The following is a 25,106-nucleotide window of genomic DNA, read 5'->3' on the forward strand; positions in this document are numbered from 1 at the left end:
CGTCCTTTGTCCCTTCTTCTCCACGCTCCTGGTTTCTTGATTCCTGCTCGAGGCAAAACCACCTGAGAGAGGCATCTGTCCCTCGGCGCTCTCCGTAGGTAACTGAGATTTCATTGGCTGGGAGCGCTGACGTCTTATCGTAGTGCGGCCGCCTTTTCCGGAGGAGCGTGGGTTCGTTTTCCGTATTTTCGGTGGTCGTTCCAATCCGGGGTATAAGGGCAGATGGCTGAGAAACCGCTGCGCCTGTGAGTGATCCTGAGTATGAAGCGCGCGCGCACGCGTGTGTGTGTGTGAGAGAGAGTGACCCTGAGTCTGAAGCATGTGTGTGTGTGACCCTGAGCCTGAAGCGGGTTGTGTGTGTGTGTGTGCGCGCGCGCGCGCTGGAGGGGGTTTTCTAAAGACAGAAAGGCGGGGGCGGAAGCCCGGCGGCTGCTGGTGAGCTTCGATCGCGTCTTTGCCTGGCCACTGCCGGCCTCTTTCCTGGCCGTTTTCGCTTCTGAAGAGGGGGACTCTTGGCGACACTCGCTGAGAGAGGAGGAAGCTCCTAGCGTCAGGCCTTCTCCATGTTAGGCCGTCTTGGTCTCTGACATCATTTCCCCTTCGTTTCTCCTCGCAGTATATTTACTAGCCAGAAATTGTAGGCATGGGGCCCATTGATGGGCTCTGGGCAGTGGTCGACAGGAGAGAGAGACAGGGCCTTTGCCCTGGCGCGCTTTTTGAGGAGATGGTGAAGAGAGGACTTGCATTCATTCATTCATTCAACAGTATTGATTGAACAATTGCAGTGTGTCGGGCACTGTGTTAGACGTTGCACAGATGGAGTTCCTGCCCTAATGGATCTTACAGTTTAGGGAAACGTATATTAATCAAATAATCCAGATAAATGTTGAATTACGGTCCTGATAAATGTCAGGAGGAAAAGGTTCACGGTTCTGGGAGGGTGTATAGGGTATTTGGATTAATGTGAGGAATCAAGGTAGTGAGGATTGAGCCTTGATTAATAGTTTTGTCTTTATCCTAAAAAAGTTACTGGATCACTGGAATGTTTAAGAACGCCTTGGCATGATCAAATTTCCATTTCGGAAAGCGATTCTGGTTGCAACGTGAAGAAAAAATTATAGCCAAAGTAGAAAACAGCTAGGATTAGATAGCGTAAAGGCAGAGGAGAAGTGCGGGGGTTCAAGGTTTATTAAGGAGAGGACATCAACAGGGTTTGGAGGTGGTTTGGTTATGAGTGAGAAGGTGTCAGCATTGTCCTGGTCCTAGATTTCTTTCTTCAGTGGGGTAGGAAACACTGGAAGAGGGCCCAGATGAGGAGATGATGAACTTTGAGGTGTCTTATGATGTACAAACTGGACAATGGCTCTCCCCAAAACAGAGATAATTCCATGTGACAACTGCTATGAGAGAGGAAATGCAGGATCCTGTGGGAGCACCAGGATTTGGTGACTGATAGGGGCTGGAGGGCTTCCTAGAAGAGGTGGTGCTCAGAAGATAAGTGAAAGTGGTAATAATTTATTACAGAAATTGCTCTGAGGAGCTATATGGATTTCTGATGTTTTGAGAAGAGGACTTTCTGAGCGGTCAGGAAGGCTTTAGAGATGTGATAGACCTTGAAGGATGGGAAAATTTTAGACTCAAGATGGGTAGTGTGGGACTGTTAGGAGAAATAACTACCCCAAGGGAATGGCAGACACAGAGAGTGATCAGATCGACAGTAGGGAAGGTTTCTGTTATGGAAACTTGGAGAAAGCATTGGGAAGAGAGATCAGGAACTTGTGGAAAGCTGTGGTTCCTCAGGCAGTGGAGTTGTCTTAATGTTTTTGAGGAAAGAACATTAAACTGCTGGCTTTACGTAGGGTGGACAGGAAGAAGGGAGAGTATTAGAGGAAATGTAAGTATATCCTCTGCGTTGTATCCAATACCAGATTCACCGTATTTCTCTCTGATTCTGCCTCTGCATAAACTACAGGACTCTCAGTTGCTCAACCTTGTAATTATCCTCCGTTCCTACTTCTCCACTCCAATTTGTGTTCAAGTCTTCAGAATTCTAAATTTCTCGTCTGTTTCTCTCCTCCCCATCTTCATTTGACATTGCCCTCTTTGCTGGTATTTTTGCTTATAGTCACTTGTTCCTCCAGACCATCTTTCAGTCTGTTACTAAAATGATCTTTCTAAAACAGATATGATCGTTTCACTACTCGCATTTTCACTACCTTGAAAATGTTCAGTGGTATGGACAGTAAAGAACACCAGAAAGACATACTGACAAAACAAGAACTATAATATTTCAAGATGAGTTAAAAGACATTAAGAAAATGATATGAGAAGTGGAAAAACCATGTAAATCAAAAGTATAAAAACTCAGAAATGAGATTATAGAACAAGTTACCTCAAAACTTAGGGTCAGTCTGCCTTACAAACCTCAGGTCTTGTCAGTTTCTATCTCCCTACCCCATAACACTTTACACATACCTCCTATTATTGCCCTTGTTCATATAAATTTATAACTATCAGCGTATCTCCCCTTCCCTGATTGTGTACTCTTTGAGGCTTGAACTGAGTCTCTCTCTTCTTTATACTCCTAACGTGTCCTTAGCATAGTACTTGGCATACTGCACTTAGCAAGCATGTCGTAGATGTCCTGAGTGTGTTTGTTGAATGGATGAATGAAGCCCTGTGCTAAGATAGTGGTAGTGGAAACGAAAAGGACAGGATGACTTTGAAAGATATTTGCAAAAAGGAATTGAGGAGACGATGACTGGATGGGGGATTTTTGGGTCTTGGTAACCAAGTTGGCAGTAGACTCAGCCACAAAACTTGGCAAGTGAGAATAAGCTGGTTCAATTTTGGAGGAAATGATAAGCTAAATTTTAGATATGGTGAAGTTATTGGTGAGACCTTTAGGTGGAGCTGCCCAGTGGTCATTAATAGTTCACATGCAGTGAACCTCTCAGGTAACCTCAGAGACTGGATCACATATCTCCCTAATCCAGGAAGACTAGGGTATACCAAACCTGGCAGGCTTATTTGTGTGTCCTGCATTGCCTTAACATTTATGTCTTGTTTGCAGCTTGGCATGTGGAGATGTGGAAGGAAAGTTTGATGTTTTATTCAATAGAGTTCGAACAATTCAGAAGAAAAGTGGAAACTTTGATGTAAGATGTTTCTTTTTACTGCATTTAATTTGACTGTTGTAATCAAACATAGTAAAATAAAGTTGGGGCTCCTTTATACATTTCTCAGTCAAACACATACTCTCCTTTTTTGTTAGACTGAGTTCCTTTTTTTTTCTTATGTATACAAATTTATTTATTTATTCTTGGCTACATTGGGTCTTCCTTGCTGCACATAGGCTTCCTCTAGTTGTGGTGAGCGGGGGCTACTCTTTTCTGCGGTGCACGGGCTTCTCATTGCCGTGGCCGCTGTTGTTGCGGAGCATGGGCTCTAGGTGCGCGGGCTTCAGTAGTTGTGGCACGTGGGCTCAGTAGTTGTGGCTTGTGGGCTCTAGAGCACGGGCTCAGTAGTTGTGGTGCATGGGCTTAGTTGCTCCGCAGCATGTGGGATCTTCCGACCAGGGCTCAAACCCGTGTCCCCTGCATTGGCAGGCAGATTCTTAACCACTGCTCTACCAGGGAAGTCCGAATTCCTTTTCTGAGCATGGGAATTTAGTAGCTGAAAAGTGGTGTGGGAAGGGAGATGTGTTTACCGTAGACCCTTCTATACTTTTTTGAATTTGAATTTTGTTACTTTATTACTGTACGCAAAACTGAAAACAGACTAGCAGAACCTCCCTAAGTGATTCTGACCCTGGGTTTGGGGAGCACAGATCTATTTCATGGGTATATGGTATGAGTGAACTCATAGCATATGTGCAAATGCTTCACAGACTAAAGAGTCCTATGTAATTGTTATGTGTTGTTGCCAGCTAGACTGTAAATTTTTAGAGTACAGAAGAGTATTCTGGATATGGGGATAATTTGTTCATTGGGTTAAAGGTTGAGTAAGACAACAAGCAGGAAATGTGTCCTTTATGCCCTGTATCTCTCAGGGTATCTAATATTGTTTTGTATTTTGCAGAGAGATTTTTTAAGGTTGATGTCTCCATTTTTCCCTGACCCTCTTGTCTCTTTCCCCAGCTTGTATTTGACATCCAGGGAGCCAAAATTTAGGAATTCATAGAATCAGTAACTACTACAATTGTTGTAAAAAAATTATGTTTAGAAATTCTGTAAATTGATTAAGGAAATTCTGTAAATCGATTAAGGAAAAAACTGAGATCATTAAATAGGATAATTAGCTCAATAACGTTATTATCAATTAATTATGTACTATTTGATATTATTTAAAAATCTCATATATCTGTTTAAAAAACTCATTTTAGCTGCTGTTGTGTGTAGGAAATTTCTTTGGCTCCACTCCAGATGCTGAATGGGAGGAATATAAAACTGGCATCAAGAAAGGTACAGAACTTTTTTTTTTTTTTTTTTTTTTTTTTTTTGCGGTACGCGGGCCTCTCACTGTTGTGGCCTCTCCCGTTATGGAGCACAAGCTCCGGAGACTCAGGCTCAGTGGCCATGGCTCACAGGCCCAGCTGCTCCACAGCATGTGGGATCTTCCCAGACCGGGGCACGAACCCGTGTCCCCTGCATTGGCAGGCGGACTCTCAACCACTGTGCCACCAGGGAAGCCCCAGAACTTATTTTTAACATATGATTTCTAATAAAGTTTCAAGGCTACATGGTTCTTGCCTAGTTGTTTTTCACACATTAGTGATTGAAGAGTTTGCCTTTGATTTCTGCATTGACCTGGGAAGAATGCCTATATATCTAAATGTTCACATTTTGAATTTGGTTGGATTTAGTTCCAGAAAAAGAATTCTCTTCTCAGTAGGAAGGAATTGAATAATGCAACCATATGTGTTCTTTTTTTCCCCTAGTTTCAGTGTTTTTTATTAAGCTCTTTGGGGTCTGTGTTTTCCTAACTATACATTGACCATCCTCTCTAAGATGTTACTTCATCAGCCTAGTGATACCATTTAATAGTCAAGCCACAAGGTTGGTTGTAGGATATCCTATGTGGTGACCGTGTTCCATGTATAGGATTGCAGACTCTTTTTGGCCATGCCGTGTGGCTTGTGGGATCTTAGTTCCTGGACCAGGGATCAAACCCGTGCCAGGGAATTCCCTAGAATTGCAGACTCTTTACTTTTGCTACAAGTGTTTTTCCTATGAGGATACAGTTCTCAGGTTCCAAAGCAGATCTGCTAATAGCTGGTGTCATGTCTGTTTCTCTCACTAGCTCCTATTCAGACATACGTGCTGGGTGCCAATAACCAGGAAACAGTAAAATATTTCCAAGATGTTGATGGGTGTGAATTAGCTGAAAACATTACTTATCTGGGTAAGTTGATATCTTGTGTGTTTGTAATGAACATAATGTGTCCCAGGAATTAGCCTCCAAGGAAATTTGTGGCTGGATTCATCTGCCATTACTGCCTGAGAGAATGGGGATCAGGGTTTTTTTTTCTAAAGTCAGTGTCTATACCTTTAAGACTATGTCATTTTTCCTATGTTGTCTCCCACCTCTCCCCAATCTCCTTGTACTTTCACAACCCAATATATACTCTTTCAGCCAACTAGAGGAATAAAATATTTGACTACAGTGTTTGAAGTACGTCATGTATAAATTGTGTTAAAAAAAATTCTATGTATGTGGTCTCACCATATAACATTGCTAGATGTACACAGCTTATTTGTTAATTGGACTCCTAATTTGCTATAGCTCTAGGTTTCACTGAGGTTTTGAAAAACTCAAGTTTTTAGTGCTGATACTTGGGTTTTTCACTGCTTTTGTCCTTTTTCTGATTCCAGGTCCACTCTTCAATTCCAGGTTAAAATTGTTCCTCCACAACCCCCTGAAACTCTTAGTGGTTCTTTCAATGTCTGGCTGTTGTAAAAAGCACTGTCAAATTTTGCTTTTCTTCTCCACTTGCTCCCCTCCCCCCACCACTACTGCTTCTTGGATCATTCAACTCACTTTTATCTAAAATGGCTCAACTGGTCTTCACATTTCCTCTCTCTTGGGCTCTCATTTCTTTAGAAAGCTTCTACATTTCCTTTGCTATAAGTGCTCTTTTTATAGTTTTTTTATTAGTATGTGTGTTCCTTTTTTACTTTATTATTCTTTGTTAGTCAATATGTGTGTTCCTTTATTAGTTAGTATGTGTGTTCTTTTATGAGTTAGTATGTGGAAAGAACCATTTGAGAAGAAGAGACTCAGTAGATGAAAGGGAAGTGAAAATTGATGGAACCAGCGTTCTGGCGGCAGCAAGAAGGAAACGGAATCAAGGGCACAAGCTATGAATAAATTTAGATGATGGCAGAGTCTCTTAATTTTTCCCAAGTAATTGCTTTTTCCAAATGTTTTCCTTCATTTGGAAGCTTCTGCCTTCATGAAGAGTACATTTATTCTAGACTATAGCTTACTCACAGCTGCAATTATTTTTTTTTCTTCTCAGTGCCTCTCCCTGTATCCAGGTGTCTAGATTTCTTTTAGTCCCTTTGGAGTCTCTAGAAGGCAGAAAGCCTTTTTCTTAATCAGTGCTTCCTAGGTTTTTTCATTTGCAAGGCACCTGGGGCAATCAGACTGTGGGCTCCAGCAGCCTTCACATAAGGACTGCTCTTACTTACTGAACAGGAATACTGTTGTAGCCATCCAACGTTGAGACCTAGGAGCTGGAAGTGGGGCATGGGGAAAGAGATTCATCACCAGAGTGACATTTCATTCAGCAGTTTGACTAAAACTTGTCCATTTTTCTTTGAACCCAGGTCGTAAAGGTGTCTTCACTGGAAGCTCGGGGCTGCAGATTGTGTACCTCAGTGGGACAGAGTCCTTAAATGAACCTGTCCCAGGTTACAGTTTTAGTCCCAAGGATGTGATTTCCCTGAGAACAACGCTGTGGTCAACATCCCAGTTTAAGGGTGTTGATATCTTGCTCACATCCCCATGGCCCAAGTATGTGGGGAACTTTGGGAATTCTTCTGTGAGTAGTATTTGTTCAGTTGGAATTTCTAAAAGCAAATTGCAGTGGCTTAATTTGAGCTTTTTTGCTCTTTATGTGACTATTTCAGCTCTTAGTTCCTTTCAGTACAAATCTTTTATGAATTTTTCAGGTTACTTAAAGCCTTATTGGCTGACCAAAGCAAAAGTTGATCTTAATGAAAGCATGATTCACTGAAGAGAGAATGCTGAAGTCTTACTTATAAATGAATTTTTAAAAAAAATTATATTCTCTGCTTCAAGTACCCTTTCTCAAGCTTCTTAAGAAGTTTTGAGGGGTCACTAATTTTCAGTGAAGAGATTTATAGCTAGTGGCAGCTCTGTAGTTTTATTTCCCCCTTTCCATTCCAGATTATATCTTTTTGGCTATCAACATATTTTAAAAGGTGGAATCATCATGGGATTGAGGATAGTGATCTAAAAGTTGGGAAACAATATATTGAAAACTTAGTACTTTTCTAATGGGAAAGCTTTAATGTTGGAACGTATTGGAGCGTGCCGTGGCGTTCAATCTAAATATTTTTGTAGGAAGAGGGTGTACACCAGGTTGGTGAGTGACAGCTATCATGGGGAGCTACCTTGGTGGAAATCAGCCTAAGGAAGACCTTGAAAGGTTGTATGTGAGCGCAGAAAGCATCAGCTGAACTTCAGTGAAGGAAAATGTAAGAATGCATTTAGGGACAAATATCAACTCCTAGATGTAGAGTTATCAGATATGATCCAGAAAAGGGCCTTGTAGACCACTCTGCCAACTTCAACATAATGTGTCCATGACTAAAAAGGCCAACAAAATACCAGGCATTGTCAGGATTTTGAAGGGAGAAGGGACAACACTTTCTTCCCCTTCCACAAACCTATGGTTATTCTGCCACTAGTATACAAGAGGCAGTGCTGGTTGCAGCATAGAGAAGATGCAGCAGAACTAGGGAAGATCCAGAGAAAGACTACTAAAGTGGTGATGAGAGAAAGACACGTGATACTCTATAAGGAAGAATGAACAGCAGTGCTAAAAAAGTTTACAATTTTTGATTAAAGTAGATTTTGATGAAAGTTTATAAGTAATCATACAAGGTATTTATAGGGGAGAAAACAGTATATCTCACTAGTCCCTAAGGTACTGTAACTAACCTCAAGGCCAGTTCCCTGCCCTTCAGCAGACACCTGAAGGAGGCAAGCATAAGACAAAAGGAAGGTTTTGCTTTACTTAGTGGAAAATTAACTCTGGTAATTTCTTTATTTCCAGTTAATACCTTCTCTTAGAATGAAGTTCATAAATAATGTTATGGATGAGAGAGCACATAATTTATTGTTAATGGAAGCTCTGGGAACAAACCTAACTTTTGACAGACTTTGTATTACAAACTGTGACAAGGGCACGGTTTTGCCCTTCCACAAGCCACACCTTCCTTGACTGAAGCAAAATAAAGGATTGTATGCTTATGTGATGAAGTCCTTGAATGTTCTACGGCAAATATTCTATGGATCCTAGGGGCCCTGAAAGCTAGCTTTTAATTTTGATCTTCTGCAATGACTATGACTGTCTGCATTGTCAGAACTACAGGAGCACAATGAAGCAACTTATGGACGTACTACTGTCTGTGGGCTCCAGAGAGAGTGCTTACTTTCCAAAAAAAGATTGTAATAAACCTTGTTTTGGGTATTAGTATGGAGGAGTTACCTTCTCCCTTAACCTCTGGCTTCCAACAACTGTTCCTATTTCTGCATTTGTAATAGCCCAGTTCCCCTTATGTGTTGAGATTTCTCTGATGCCATAAGTATGGAATTCATGACGCAAATCCTGCTGCCCACATTGTAGCCACATAAATATTCCAAAGACATTTCAAAGTGTCTTGTTATATCTCTGCATTTCATGATAACTCTTAGGTCTGTTATGATGACTAAGTTTCTATTTACTAGGGAGAAGTGGATACCAAAAAATGTGGCTCTGATTTGATCTCCAGTCTTGCCACAGGCTTGAAACCAAGATATCATTTTGCTGCATTGGAAAAGACTTACTATGAGAGGCTTCCATATCGGTGAGTAGCATTTCATTCTTTTTGTTTTTTTGAAGAATTTGCCTGGATTTTCTGTGTAAACTTCTCATGTTCATTTCAGCCATATAATATCTTGGTTTCTTTTAGTTACTCAGGCATGAAATGAGTGACTTTCAAATCATTCCAATTCTCTGAGTTTGGTTTCCTAATTTGAAATACAAGGGATTGGATGATACTGTATCATCCAATGTATCATTTAAAGCCCCTTAAAGGTTTGAGGGACTGACATAACAATGCTGTTTAACTATCATAGCTTGATGTACAGTAAGTCCTGTTTTGATCAGGTTAAACGGTTACTCCTTGTATAGTCTTTTTTTTTTTTTTTTTTTTTTTTTTTTTGCGGTACGCGGCCTGTCACTGTTGTGGCCTCTCCCATTGCGGAGCACAGGTTCCGGATGCGCAGGCTCAGCGGCCATGGCTCACGGGCCCAGCCGCTCCGCGGCATGTGGGATCTTCCCGGACCAGGGCACGAACCCGTGTCCCCTGCATCAGCAGGCGGACTCTCAACCACTGCGCCACCAGGGAAGCCCCCTTGTATAGTCTTAAACTCAGGATAATCACCTAAGAAGTATTTCAATTTAGGAATCAAGAACTTGTATCAATTTTTTCTCTCTCTCTCTTTTTTCAGTATAGCTTGGAGATGGAGTTTTTAAAGGATGTATTACAGAGAAAATAAAACCAGTGTTTTATAAGTAATAGAGCTAAGTAAAGTTAACTCTGAAAGATCTTCACTTTAAAGGCATGGGTAATCCCTAAAATGATTTATAAAAACCTTTTTTTTAATATACAAAAGCAATATATGTGTTGTTGAAAGTTCAAAAAATATAGGTGAGCAAAAAGAAGAATATAACCTGCCCTTTCCCTATAATCCCACAGCCTAAGATATAACCATAGGTACTACGGATTTTTCTTTTATATCTCCATATATGCATTCCAGAAAAACCTCTTGTTCTCTGAAACCATGCACTAAAAACAGAAAGGTTATAGGAATAAGCCACTCAAAACTTTTAAGGATCCAAATATACATTTCTCTGAAGAACATAAACCAGTGGCCAATAGGCACATGAAAAGATGCTCACGCATCATTAGCCATTAGGGTAATCCAAATCAAAACCAATGAGATACCACTTCTCACCCCACTAGGATGGCTATAATCAAAAAGACAAATAATAAGTGCTGATGAGGATGTGGAGCAGTTGAAGCCCTCATACCTTGCTGTGGGAATGTAAAATGGTACAGCTGCTTTGCAAAAATACTTGGCATTTGCCTACCATATGACCCAGCAATTCCACTCCTATTCCAAGTGAAATGTAAACATAGGTTCACAAAAAACTTGTACACAAATGATCATAACAGCATTATTCATAATCGCCAAAATGAGGAAATGACCTAAATATCCATCACCTGATGAATGGGTAAATAAACGGTGGTATATCCATATGATGGAATGTTATTCAGTAAGTAAAAGGAATGGAGTACTGATAAAAGCTACATGTGTGAACCTTGAAAAGATTATTCTAAATAAAAGAAGCCAAACACAAAATACCACATATTACATGATTCCATTTATCTGTAGTATCCAGAATAGGCAAATCCATAGAGATAAAAAGTAGATTAGCGGTTGCCAGGGGCTAGTTGGAGGGAAATGGGGAGTGACTGTTAATAGATACAGGGTTTCCTTTTTTAGATGATGAAAATGTTCTAAAATTAGATAGTGGTAGTGGCTTAGTATATGTCAATATGCTAAAAACTGGTGAATTGTATGGTATTTGAATTAGATCTTAATAAAGCTGTTAAAAAAAAAACAGCAAAAAACCCTGTACAACTTTTTTTTTTTTTACATCTTTATTGGAGTATAATTGCTTTACAATGGTGTGTTAGTTTCTGCTTTATAACAAAGTGAATCAGTTATACATATACATATGTTCCCATATCTCTTCCCTGTACAACTTTTTAACCAGGGCTGTAACAAAAACCCATAACTATCATAATAAAAATACTGGCCTTTTTTTTCTAGGGAACATAGACACTCATGTATTTTTATATTTTTCCTAGGAGAATGAAATCATGCTATGTATTACCATTTGAAGCATTACCATTCCACTTAAAACTCATTTCTCTTTGTTTTTCATTATTATAGTTTTTTATTACATAAAAGAAGAGAGAATAGTGTAATGATCCCTCCTGAACCCATAACCTACTTCAGCAATTATCAACATTTTGCCAATTTTCCGACTCTTTTAAAGCCAAATTTAGAGTTTTTTGTGCTTTTCAAATACGTGACCTCATTTTTTCCTAACAGCAGCCCCGGGAAGTAGGGGTGATTATTCTACTAGATGGACAGGTAACATCTGAGATGTTACTGGTGGTGATGTAGTGATAGACTTAGGACCTGTGCTTTTTTCATGGCCCCATGGAGTCTACATATTTCATAATTGCAGATCAAAAGTAAAGTTTGTTGGTGGGAATTCCCTGGCAGTCCAGTGGTTAGGAGTCGGCGCTTTCACTGCTGGGTTCAATCCATGGTCAGGGAACTACGATCCCGCAAGCCTCGAGGTGCAGCCAGAAAAAAAAAAAAAAAAAGGTAAAGTTTGTTGGTAACCTATTATCTTTCCAATATGTTATAGAAACCACATCATTCTGCAGGAAAATGCACAGCACGCCACCAGGTTCATAGCTCTGGCAAATGTTGGAAATCCAGAAAAGAAAAAGGTAAATTTTGAGTATTTGGTGTTTGGTTAATATTTATTGTCTGCCTGATAAATGTTCCTCTTGCCAAGTTTAGCATTCAGATCTTCTCTTCTCCCCAACTGCGATGTCCCAGTACTTCAGTGACTTTACTCTTTATAATAATATGGTAATGAAAGGTCAGGTTTCCTTGGGTCCTTTGTAGGAGATTTTAGAGAAGGGTTTGGGAAAATAGGCCCAGTGGAACAAAGGCAAAATTTCAAATGAATGATGTCTTTCTTCCCACATCCATGTGGTCGTCTCTATGGGTATTTTTCATGAGTTTGACCTCAGATGGTACTCTTGTTTTGCTTCTTTTAGCAACTTCATTTAGCAGAAATAATAAAACCTTCCCAAGGATTTACCTAAGCCCTCGTTGGCTTTGGGAATCTTAGTGATACCTTGAATCCTCCTTTATACTGGAAAACAGTGCAGGTGAATGAAAGAGGGTATACCAGAAAAGTATATTGTTCTCACTTCCCTGAGAGCACTTCTGATTCTGTAGGGCCAAAAGCAGGATATTGTGGATTGGAATAGCTAAAGATCAGAACAGTCAGTCACGTGGGAAAATATATAAATTATCTGAAGATTATCCTACTATAATATGCCGTAAACAATGTACATGCAAAAGATAAATATTTTGTTTTTTTCCATAATATCTTAAACTTTTAGGCCCAATGCATTCTTAGCAAGTTTAGATTTGTAATTTTTTTAACTTCCTTCCCTCCCTCCCTCCCTTCCTTCCTTTCTTCCTTTTTTTAAACTGCCCTTTCAAGACCGAGCATCACTCACAGTATTTTTAGTCTATTGCTTTACTTTCAGGGACATGTTAGCCTTAACCCTAAGCAATGCATACTTCACTCAAAGAATATGCACATTTTAAAATTTGGAAAGTATTAGTAAATTCATTTCAAAATTTTGTTCCAGTTTACACCCCTACCAGCAGTGTATGAGTCTGTTTTCTCAATGGGTAGTGTCAAATTTTTATTAACATTTTTTGCCATTATGATATAAGAAGGTTGTGTATCATTGTTAATTAGTTGTATTTCCCTGATCAGTAGTGAGGTTAAGCATCTATTCATATCTCACGTAGTTTTCAGTATCTGTGCCATTAGTCCATGGTTTTAGATATTTATGTGAGTATTTATTTCTTTGCTACTAATCCCTAAGAAAATCTATCAGCATATACAGCAGAAATTGTATAAAATCAGAGGGAAACACTAAGTTGTCCAATTCAGTTTTCATTAGAAAAAAAGAAGGGCAGTGCAGTGACTATGGACAAAGTGCACAAAGATAAAGGACCCAGAGACAGAAGCAGTTTGTCTTCAAGGGTTATGGAGCAAGTCCCTCTGGGCCTTGCAGTGATAGTTGTTTTGTGTAAGGGCTGGGCTTTGATTAGTTGCTTGTTACTTCATCAGCCCTTGGTTTGCCCCTGCAGGGATCACTGAAACGGCATTGCTGTGGATTCTCTGAACCACAGATGGGCTGGTTGCTGCTCTTTAATCTTACTCAGTTTCTGAAGCTTTGTGTGAAATGTTATAATAAAATAGGTTGGTTACATTTGCACAAACAGTATTTCCCTTAATATTATGTTGTTCTTCTCCCAAAGTATCTTTATGCATTCAGTATTGTTCCTATGAAACTAATGGATGTAGCAGAACTGGTAAAACAGCCTCCAGATGTCACTGAAAACCCTTACAGAAAGTTTGTGAAGCAAGCATCCATAGGAAAGCAGATTCCTGCCCCTGAGGTATGTTCTGACTGAGAGGTGGCATTTTCTGGGCAGGATTGCCCATTACAGGTGTCCTTTTCCTGGTTATAGTTTAATTCATAAGGCAAGTTTAATCCCTCGAATCTAAATCTTTTTCTTTCCTTTGGGAAATCATGCTGGTGATTAGAAAGCCTTAGTAGATTTCCAGTAAGCTCAATGTGTTTTTTGTTTTGTTTTTGTTTGTTTTTTTAATTATATTTTGGGGTTAACAGTTTCATATTTTTAGTCTTTCATTGTCTAAACTTGGTTCATATGTTGGGGTTACACATGTAGAGTCTTTCCTTGTCTAAAGTTAATTCTCTGTTCTTAACTCTTCAGGCAAAGATCCCAACTGCTTGGTAGCAATGTAATTTGTGATTTTATAATGAGTGGTATAGGTGAATAAGATTTACTCTGAAGAAATTTCTTAATAGCAGACTTTTCTGAAATTCGTTTTCCCTTCACTAAAGCAAGGAATGTCAAGTTTCCTTACTAGTATGCATTGTCTACTTTCTCAGACTTTTTTTCTTATCTTTTTAATTAAAACTCAGAATTGTTTGATCTGTGAAATTGTAAGACTGCACCATGGCCCTACTGAGAGAGAAAGGGAAAGGAATGTGGGTGGGTTCATGCTATTCTGTTTTAGGCAAGAGTTGCTGTATAACTTGCATTTTAATTCACTTTTCCAAAGGGATAAATTTGGTGGTAGCTTGGATAAGTGTTGAGAGGTATGACTGAGAGTCCAGGCATCAGGATTGGGAAAATATTTTTCTTCTCTAGAATAGGCAGAAAGGGCAGGGAGGAAAGACATGACATGGCAGGAACATTCCCTTGTATGTGGATGGTTGGCTACTTGTCTAAAGGTTAGTTTAATAACATTTACTCTTCTACCTTTGGCTGTTCCAGGAAGATTCAGCCTGTCAGTTTTTCTTTGATTTAAATGAAAAGCAGGGAAGGAAGCGTTCATCTACAGGCAGAGATAGCAAGTCTTCTCCTCACCCAAAGCAGCCTTCCAAACTTCGTAAGTACCTTGGTTCCAGAGGTTTCTTATGTGAGCAAAAACTGTTATTTTGGGTCTTGTTTGGGAAGCAGCATTGCTAAGAGAGCCTCTTTTGGCAGAAGAAGATTGTATATTGAATCATTAGGACCAATAAGAAAAATAAAAGAATGCAAAGGTGGCCTGACTTTGAGGCTGTCTGAGGCTATTCCTGTCAGAACTATGGAAAAAGCTCCTTTCCATCATGTCTGTAAACGTAAGGTTAAGAGCCTACAAAACCAGTTTGGGTTTATAAAATAAGAGAATAATCAAACTGGTAGAAAAGACTTACAGCTATTACATTGAGATCCTCTTTCTCCACCCCCTTGTTTCAAAGATGAAGAGGCTGACTTCGGGAGGGTACACGTACTCCCAGGGTCATGTGGATAGCTGCTGGCATGACTAGAACTAGAATTAGGGCTCCAGACACCCAGTTGAGTGTTCTCTCATTGCAGTTAGTTGCCAGTTACATGCTACTTTAGTCAATATATGGTTATCACATGGATCACCTACCTGTGGATTGGTTACAAATTCAGAACTTTTAATAGAGGTTTAGTTTCATTGATAATGGTAATGGGGGCAGGGGTCATAGTGGGAGCACAGCAGACACAGTCCGTTGTGGCAGTACTGTGTACATATCAGTGTTTGCAGGTTGCAAAGATCAGACAAGGCTGAATTCTATAGGGTGGTTATGTGCTGGAGTGCTTGGACCACGGTAACATTTGTCTTTCTTCCACATGAAGCTCAGCCTCCAGGACCCTGCTGGTTTTGCCTTGCCAGCCCTGAAGTGGAAAAGCATTTGGTGGTCAGCATTGGCACACATGTGAGTTACTTCCATGAACCTTTTACAGAGGAGACACCTGTTTGTTTTCTGTTAACTTTATTGAGTCATAATTTACATATCATAAAATTTACCTAGTTTAAGTGTGCAATTCAGTGATTTTTAGTTAACTCACTGATTGTACAGCCATCACATAATAGTTTTAGAACATGTTCATCACTCCAATAAGATTCCTCATGCCCATTTACAGTTAGTCTCCATACCCACCCACAGCCCCAGGCAACCACTAGTCTCTTTTTTTTTTTTTTTTTTTGTGGTATGCGGGCCTCTCACTGTTGTGGCCTCTCCTGTTGCGGAGCACAGGCTCCGGACGCGCAGGCTCAGTGGCCATGGCTCATGGGCCCAGCCACTCCGTGGCATGTGGGATCCTCCCGGACCGGGGCACGAACCTGTGTCCCCTGCATCGGTAGGCGGACTCTCAACCACTGCGCCACCAGGGAAGCCCAACCCCTAGTCTTTTTTGTCTTCATTCCTGTCTGGGCATTTCATATAAATGGAATCGTACAGTGTCTTTGTGTCTGGCTTCTTTTACTTAGCATAATGTTCTTGATGCTCATTCATGTTGTAGCATGTGTCAGTTTTCTATTCCTTCTGGTCAAATAGTATTCCGTTGTATGGATATACTACATTTTGTCTATTTATTCGTCAGTTGATGGACATTTGAGTTGTTTCCACTTTATGGCTATTAATGAACATTTGCATACATGTCTTTGTGTGAACGTATGTTTTCATTTCTCTTGGATAGACACCTAAGGAGTGGAATTGCTTGTAATTTTATGTTTAACTTTTTTTTTGCGGTACGCGGGCCTCTCACTGTTGTGGCCCCTCCCACTGCGGAGCACAGGCTCTGGATGCACAGGCTCAGCGGCCATGGCTCACGGGCCCAGCCGCTCTGTGGCATGTGGGATCTTCCCGGACTGGGGCACGAACCTGTGTCCCCTGCATCAGCAGGCGGACTCTCAACCACTGCGCCACCAGGGAAGCCCTATGTTTAACTTTTTAAGATACTGCCAAACTATTTTTCAAAATGGCTGTACCATCTTGTTTTCCCTCCAGCAATGTATGAGGGTTTCTGTTTTTCCACATCCTTTGCCAACATTTGTTATTTTCTATCTTTTTGACTAGAGCAACTATAGCAATTCTCCTGTGGTTTAGTAGAGCCAGTTTCACAAGATTGCTCCTTCTCTCCCTCCTCTCTGACAAATAGGTATGGCTCTCCTAGGGTGATGTTTTTATGTAATTCTTGAACTTTATATGTTTTTATTTCATACTACTTGGGGGTGATGAGTTGCTTTTTTGAATTACTATTTAAAACAAGGATTTTCTTTTCTTTTTTATTTTTAATTAATTTATTTTTGGCTGTGTTGGGTCTTCGTTGCTGCACACGGGCTTTCTCTAGTTGAGGTGAGCAGGGGCTACTCTTCGTTGCGGTACGCGGGCTTCTCACTGCGGTGGCTTCTCTTGTTGCGGAGCACGGGCTCTAGGCGCGCGGGCTCAGTAGTTGTGGCTCACGGGCTCTAGAGCACAGGCTCAGTAGTTGTGGCACACGGGCTTAGTTGTTCCATGGCACGTGGGATCTTCCCGGACCAGGGCTCGAACCCGTGTCTGTTGCATGGGCAGGCGGATTCTTAACCACTGTGCCACCAGGGAAGTACAAACACAAGGATTTTCTTTGTCCCAAAAAGGGAGTCTTCTGTTGCCTTTACACTCATATTTGGCTAAAAATGTTGACATTTTTTTATATCTTCAGATTTAAAAACTTGAGTTTATTAATTTTTATTTGTGATAATTATGCAATGTTGGGAACTGACTTACACTGATTATATAAAAGACTAAAGTGATAAATTCTCAGTTTTGCCTAGTAGTAGAGGATATAGCTTCCTAATGACGGGAATACCCACATCCACATTCCTGGTATGGGTATCTGGGAACCCAAGATAATAATTACAAGATTGCTTGGTAAGCACTGAATCAGACTATGAGAACTGGATGATTTTGAGAAGGATTTTATTCAGGCTGTGGAAAGTTCTGATGAACTATGTGTGTCTCACAGTAAAGTCATCCTATTTCAGATTTCCCCAGATACTTTTCCTTGGGCAGGGCTTGATTAGGTATTAAATAATATTAGTTTTTGACCCTCATTCCTCTGGGATTCATATAGACCATTATTCTTCTTTTTCATTCATTTAGAATGAAAGAAGCTTAATTTTCAGGGTTAACATTTGCACCCTAGTCTCCCATGACTAGAATTGGCTATTTCCCAAGGCTCCTGAGGAAAATATTTACAAATCATTTCTTAGTGTGTGATGCTTCTGCGGACAGATACTTTCATCCATTTTTCACTGATTTATTCTAATTTTGTTTCCTGGGGATGACCTTTTCCTCAGCTTGTCCTGACAGTGAGGGCCCTCTTCTGTGGGCTCCTGTAGACTGACTAGAATCTGTGTCATCTTACACTCGAAGTCATATCCCTCTCCTGCCATTATTGTTTGACTGAAGAGTCCCAGTCATTTACATTTAATTTTTATGTCTTGCATATTGGCACACTCCTGTCGGTAGGGGGAGCATGAATGGGGTCAAGGCCTGTGACACAGCTGGGCCATAGAGCCTGTGGATGAACTCTTCAGTGGGAAGAGACGCAAACTTGAAAAACTCTTCTTTTTATAGGAATACCTTTTTGGATTAACTCTCTTGGATCTTGGTTTCCTCCTTGGATTAGTGCATGCTATCCTTCTCTCCCATATGGTATGGTATGGGGGAAGGCTTCAGACTGCCTTCTGTTTCGGAAACAATAGGTTCAGAATGCCATGCAGGGCACAAGAGATTTGGAATGGGTGACTTAGCTCCGTGCTGCTCTGGGCCTCCAGGAGAGATGGCCTTTCCTTTCCATTTATTGTACCTTTCTATTGCCTAGGGTATCTGGCTTAGGGTATGAGCCTAGGGGATAATCAGGAAACCTGTTTGCTTCTCATCTTGACCTAAAGCTAGAGGGGCAAAAAGTATCTCAGATTTTGCTTGTGGCCCAACCCAGCACCCCAAGTAGGAGGTCACATGATGATTTTAGCCTAGAGCCTACCTAGTAATCAAGTTTACACTTACCTGTGCTGTCCTTTGTTGTTAGAAACCTCTTGGGAACCTCTGGTGACCTGTGGGTGTCTGGCACAGGGCTTGGAGTCCCCTCTGTAGCTACTCCTCTTGATCTCCTTTCATTACTTCTTTCCCCTGGCTTTTTCTCTGTCTTTGCCATGCCTTCCTCAAGGAATATACATAGAAGTATGCTAATGGCCCATGGCTATAAATTGGTAAAAGCAGGTGCGGGCTGCTAAGAGTCCAGAATAACTATTGCAAAATCCATGCATTTGTCTATGGGAGAAATATTCATTCAGGTCTTACTTATACATTTGAGATAAAATTAGAGATAATTCAAGTATAGAACAGATTACAAGTTGAGAGTTTGAAAAGAAGGGAAGAGATCAGCCAAGTGTGAAACTATTCACAAGAACTAGAAGGTACTGCCTTGGGGGGTGCTATTTAGTCTAGACTAGAAACTTCAGTAGCTTCAGTGCACATCACAGTATAAAAACTGCTGTTTATGGCGGTGACCCACTGACATAAAGGAAAGGCTAGAAAATTCAGGCTTCTAGAGTAACCTTTTAAAACAAACACAATCAAAATGGTTATTAAAAATTTTTTTTAATGTTTTAGCACATATGAGGTTTTGATGAACTTTAGTCATCTGGGATATTAACTCTATAGATGTGTTCAGTCCTCTGTGCCAAGGAGATCGAGGATGATCACGCTTTAGTTTGTTTCTGATACTTATCCTGTCATTCTATTGGGCTTTCTCAGTGTAGATGAAAAATAAATGACTCCTTCCTTCAGCCTTAACTTTGAACCCACCACACTAAAAGTATACTTTGGATTGTTTTTCTAAAGCTCCAGTACCTTCATTTGCCTGCGTTGATATTCACTGGCCCTTTCTCTACTCACTCAGTGTCTTCCCTTCAAAGAATGTCTGAGTGGTAGAGCAGTCTTGCATGTTTAGGTTTTGACAGAAATATTTTTAGTTGCTGTTTAGCTGCCGGCAGCCATTGTTGGGAACTACAGTTTTTTTGGATGTACCTGAGTTTGAGGTTTCTTCTTCTTCCTTCCCTGTTAGGTTACGTTTGCTTTCATTTTGTAGAGGTTAGTCAGCAGCTTAAGGCTGTAGGGACACTGGATGCTAATCACGTCATCTTTGCCTTTTTCATGAGCCTAAGAGGTGTATTTAGGGGGTGAGGTTGGGTGTCACTGTAAGGAAAGTGGTTCATTTGAAGTCAGAAGTGGTATCTTTCTTTGGCTGGGGGTGATAATAAACTGAAAAATTGCTTTCAAGTTCAGAGCCTGGGAGGAAAAACCAACCGTCTGTTCCAGTCTCCTTCAGCTCTGGTGTGTTTGTAGCCAAAAGCCGGTCTGCGTGCTGCTCATTGGCTCCCAGTTCATTTGATAGTTGCATAGAAATTTGTTGCATCTGGGAACTCCCTGGCGGTCCAGTGGTTAGGACTCCACACTTTCACTGGCGAGGGTGCGGGTTCAATCCCTGGTCAGGGAACTAAGATCCCACAAGCCGTGCAGCCAGAAAAAAAGAAATTTGTTGCATCTAATCTCATTCTTCAGCAGGTGCTTGACAACATTGTTGTTATAACCTCTAAAATTAGATTTTTTTAAGAGGAGAATTTCTACTGAGAGCCTCTTGAGCACTTTTCCCACACCCTTGGGCTCACGCTCTGTAGAGGCTTTTCTCCCTGAAGAATCACACATGCAGTATTGATGTCTCACTTCTGTGTGCTTCCTCTTCAGTGCTATCTTGCCCTGGCCAAAGGAGGCTTATCTGATGACCATGTCCTCATCCTGCCCATTGGACACTACCAGTCAGTGGTGGAGCTTTCAGCAGAGGTGGTGGAAGAGGTTGAGCAGTATAAGGCTACATTGAGGCGCTTCTTTAAGAGTCAAGGCAAACGATGTATTCTATTTGAGAGAAATTATAAGAGCCATCACCTCCAGCTACAGGTAGGTGGTCTCTGCCCAAGAACTTGGAAGGGCTGTATGGGGACCTGGATATTGATAAATATTTAAATAATGTTAATTTTTTTGAAGTATAGTTGATTTACAATATTGTGTTAGTTTCAGGCATATGGCAAAGTGATTCAGTTTTACATATATATATATATATTTTTTAAGATTATTTTCCATTATAGGTTACTACAAGATATTGAATATAATTCCCTGTGCTACATAGTAAATCCTTGTTGTTTTTCTATTTTATGTATAGTAGTTTGTATCTGTTAATTTCATACTCCTAATTTATCCTTCCTCCCCTCCCTTTCCCCTTTGGTAACCATAAGTTTGTTTTCTATGTCTGTGAGTCTGTTTCTGTTTAGTATATAGAGTCATTTGTATTTTTTTTTCAGATTCTGCATATCAGTGATGTCATATAATATTTGTCTTTCTTTGTCTGACTTCACTAAGTGTGATATTCTCTAGGTTCATCTATCTGTGTTGTTGTAAATGGCAATAGTTCATTATTTTTTATAGCTGAGTAATATTCCATTGTATATATATATATATAAAACATATCTTCTTAAGCCAGTCATCTGTTGATGGGCACTTGGGTTGTTGTGTAAATTGGTGCAGCTGCTATGGAAAACAGTATGGAGGTTCCTCAAAAAACTAAAAATAGAGCTATCTATGATCCAGCACTCCCTCTGCTGGACATATAACCAGTAAAGATGAAAACTCTAATTCAAAAAGATACATGTGTGCCAGTGTTCATAGCAGCACTATCTGCAATAGCCAAGACATGGATACAACCCAAGTGCCCATCAACAAAGAATGTTAATTTTAATACTTAATTTTAATTACTATTTAAGTATTTGATTCTAATATAAGGTTAGGTATTTAAATAGTTGATTTCATATTTAAAATATTTAATATGAATTTTCATATTAATATTTAAATAATATTCATTTAAAAGGTTAAAGAGTTTCTAGTGATAAGTCCAGAGATTTTACAGGGATTCACAGGGTAGTGCATGGCAGTACAAGTGAATAGCACAGATAGTAAGTGCCTTGTTGAGAAAAGGAATGGGTAGTCGAGGAAGGTTCCAAGAAAGGTGTGGGCCTTGATAGATAGAGTTTGGAAGAGAGTGGGTATTTTGTGTGAAGCTCAGCATGAGTGGCAGCTCAGAGGTAGGAAATAGTCTCAGATCCTGCCTGGGGCTAGCAGCTCAGAAATTCAGAGACTTATGGATAATTTGATTGTCGTTGTGGTGGTTTTCTTTCTGGCACATTTGTTAAATTTTCAAATGGGCCTGACTCTGCCACATATATTATATAGGAGCTGGCAAAGGCTTAATGACAAAGAGATCTCTTTCTAGCCTTTCCCACATCAGAGATGGGCTCCCACATGTGGCAGACAAGCTCATAAGTTTAAGTCCTTACAGACAGGCTGACATAGACCTGTCTCGCCTGAGGAGAATCTCTGCTGAGGGGTGTTTCTCCACCCCTGTGATGGATTTGCTACGTCTCAGGGACTGTGCGGGAGGCATGAGCTCTCTGAGACCTGCATGAAGAATTTCTCCTGCTCCTCCCCCCCGCCCCAGGTCATTCCTGTGCCCCTCAGCCGCTGCGCTACTGATGACATTAAAGATGCCTTCATTACTCAGGCACAGGAGCAACAAATAGAGCTGTTGGAAATCCCAGAGCACTCAGACATCAAGCAGGTAAAACAGGAGGGGAAGGTCATATTCCAGGAGAAGTAAAGACCTGGTTTCTGACATGTTGAGCCTGAGGTACTCAAAGGTGTTTAAAAAATGTTAAATGGGCAGGTGACAATTTGGTACTAGAGCATGGGGTATTGATTAGACTAGAGATGAAGATGGTATTACATCAGTGCCTTAATGCTTTCCTGGGAAGAGCAAGAAATTAGAAATTTCCTAAGGCAGGAACTTAGGAAGGTAGGTGCTACTGGGAGGATCTTTGTAATATCTGCCAGTTTGGCTTTTTAAACTCTAGTTCCACTAAGTGTCTTGGGATTTATATCTGCTCACATCCTTTTTCTTGTGCTTCTAAGCTGAATTCTTTGCCAAATTAAAGCTTTAAAGAGATGGGCTGGGATTTTTGACTTTTAAAGCACTATTGCATGTCCTCATATGACTCTGTTTACTTTAGATTGCACAGCCAGGAGCAGCATATTTTTATGTTGAACTTGACACAGGAGAGAAACTTTTCCACAGAATTAAAAAGAATTTTCCTTTGCAGTTTGGAAGGTTTGTACATTTTTCTTATTTTAAATGTATTTTCACTAGACCTACTCTGAACGAAGTAGTGGGCTGCATGGCCAGTTGAGTAAAAAGCCAAACAAGGAACAGTCCTTGCCCCAAGGAACCAGTAGTCTTAGGGCAAGTCAGATGTTTACATATATGACAGTAATGCAATGCAGAGTGTGAAAAGCACGAGTAAGGAGGGGACGGTGCCAAGGCTCTCGCGAGTGCAGGGCCCATCATGTGTCCAGGGGCCACGATTAGGGATATATTTGACCCCACAGCCATCCAGGATGAACTGCTTTTCTGCCACCATGTTTTCAGATTCATTTAAACTTAGTTAAAATAAAGCACCACTTCTTGGAGACATGGATCTTCTGGCAGCCAGGGAACTTAAACTTCGCCCTGTGGAGGGCCTCAATCACATGTTTCTTGTTCTGCAGGAACAGTTGTGGATGGACATTATGACTTGGCCAATGTGGACCCTGGCCACTGTGCCCTGGGGCTTTCCCAAGGCACCGTGCATACCTGTCTGGAGCCTAGATCAGGGACAGCATGCCAGTCATGAATGTCCACTGGAAAGGGCTGTCTCCAGGGTCCCTTAGGGCAACCCATAGAGGCAACAGGCTGCATACACTACGAAGAAGGCTGCTGTTTGCAGTGATTGCACACTGGGGCCCCATGGGGAAAAGAGCACAGTCAGCTTAATTGGCTGCAAAGGAGTTATTTCTAATATATCAAAATAAGTAAAAGTATAAAGCAGTGGCATTTAGAAGGTAGCTTGTGTATGTGGTGGTTTTGTTGACATTGAGCCTGTGCTGTTGTGCCTACGTAGCCCTGAGTGCACTAGAAAGAGAGGCAGAAAGTCAGAGTGGGATATGATACTAGGTGCCTGACTTTTCACCTCAGCACACTAATGGCCCGAGATGACAGAACTAGAGTTTAAGGCAGGATGTAATTACAGCTAGTTTGGTGCTTTGATTATGTTGTCTCCATACATCAGAAAACCCTTATTTTACATTTCATAGGCAAGGAAATCAAGGCACAGTGATGAAGTAATCTGTTCAAGTCACAGATAGCAAGTGGCAGAGCTAGGAATGGAATCCAGTCCCTGATATTTCTGATATCAGGGGCTGCCCTCTTTCTACTGTGCCATGTTGCTTCTCTAGGTACCAGTAATGTAGTTCCAAGTTGTTCAGAGAAGTAAATGGAATTTGAGGGGCTAGAAGAGCTAAGACCTGAGCGGGTCACTTATAACAGGCGTGACTTTGATAGATAGAATGGCAGAGATGGCTCTCAGAGCAGAGAAAATGGTATGATTTAAGTCAGAGAAATTTGCCTACCTTCTTTGGGTGATGCTGAGTGGAGCTCTCTGGCTGGAGAGGAATCGAAGGAAGAGTGGGTTTTGGACTGATACTGTCCGTTTTGACTTCTTTGTGCTTTTTCTGCAGGGAGGTCCTGGCTAGTGAAGCTATCCTTAATATTCCTGACAAGTCTGACTGGAGGCAGTGTCAGATCAGCAAGGAAGAGGAGGAGACCCTGGCTCGTCACTTCCGGAAAGACTTTGAGCCCTTTGACTTCACTCTGGATGACTGAGCAAAGGGAAAAGCACTTTATGAACTTCACAGGATGTAATGGCAGCCTGTTTTTTGAGAAACAACAGTCTCCCACGGGGACTGTTTCCCTGCCTCTTTTTTGTGTATTCCCATGGAAGCTGCCTGCAGCAAGAGGCCTAAGATTGAATATTTTTTAGAAAAAGTCACATTCTAGGATGAAGATCTTATGTTAAAAGCATGTCTGTCATCAAACTCCAAGTACAGCTTGTTTTTATTAACATTTTCAAAAATATTTAAACTATCATATAAAATCCAAATGCTTTTTCATGGTTGGGAAGTGTCTTGCGTTCATGTTACCTATAACATTGAAATGAAGTAGTGTGTGTGTATAGTAGGAGGGGCCAGGGCTTTAGGCCCAGGTGTTATCCCAGGATCTCACAGGTGGCTTCTCACTGAACAACCCAGGATGGAGAAGGCCTTTGCCATTTTTCTCTTATAGCAGTCATCTTACTGATATAGAAGAGCTCATTCAGTCCTTCAGCAAATACTTAACTCCTATGTGCCAGGCATTTTTCAGGCTCCAGGAGTATAGCCATGTCCCAGCATGATCCCTGTTGTCCAGAATTTACGGTCTAATTGGGAAGAGGAGGGGCAGATTTTTAAAAAGAAGACGAGTTCTCCTTTAGATACTGAGTTTTAGTTGCTGTTTGATAGTTACAAATTCATGGAGATCTGGTTTGGTGATAGGGTTTTGGGGCTCATCAGGGTATAGGCCATAGG

At 40.8% G+C, this 25,106-nt stretch overlaps 1 protein-coding gene and 2 non-coding genes across 3 annotated transcripts; 2 read left to right on the forward strand and 1 right to left on the reverse strand.

Annotated features, from left to right (window-relative positions):
• The first annotated feature begins 148 nt into the window (after positions 1 to 148).
• CWF19L1 (CWF19 like cell cycle control factor 1) lies at positions 149 to 24,658 on the forward strand. The gene is made up of 14 exons (XM_030865339.2): positions 149 to 245; positions 3,074 to 3,158; positions 4,385 to 4,463; positions 5,302 to 5,403; positions 6,831 to 7,045; positions 8,980 to 9,098; positions 11,744 to 11,828; positions 13,453 to 13,593; positions 14,500 to 14,614; positions 15,373 to 15,452; positions 20,310 to 20,519; positions 22,111 to 22,230; positions 22,679 to 22,776; positions 24,222 to 24,658. The coding sequence occupies exons 1-14, from the start codon at positions 223 to 225 to the stop codon at positions 24,364 to 24,366; spliced, it is 1,617 nt and encodes a 538-aa protein (XP_030721199.2). The 5' UTR covers positions 149 to 222; the 3' UTR covers positions 24,367 to 24,658.
• LOC115858038 (small nucleolar RNA SNORA12) lies at positions 21,771 to 21,918 on the forward strand. Its single transcript, XR_004041486.1, has one exon. It is a non-coding gene; the product is annotated as a small nucleolar RNA SNORA12 (small nucleolar RNA).
• LOC115858036 (small nucleolar RNA SNORA70) lies at positions 23,354 to 23,488 on the reverse strand. Its single transcript, XR_004041484.2, has one exon. It is a non-coding gene; the product is annotated as a small nucleolar RNA SNORA70 (small nucleolar RNA).
• Positions 24,659 to 25,106: the final 448 nt, after the last annotated feature.

This window comes from Globicephala melas, chromosome 16 (genome assembly GCF_963455315.2).
Source record: "Globicephala melas chromosome 16, mGloMel1.2, whole genome shotgun sequence".
Lineage (NCBI taxonomy): Eukaryota > Metazoa > Chordata > Mammalia > Artiodactyla > Delphinidae > Globicephala > Globicephala melas.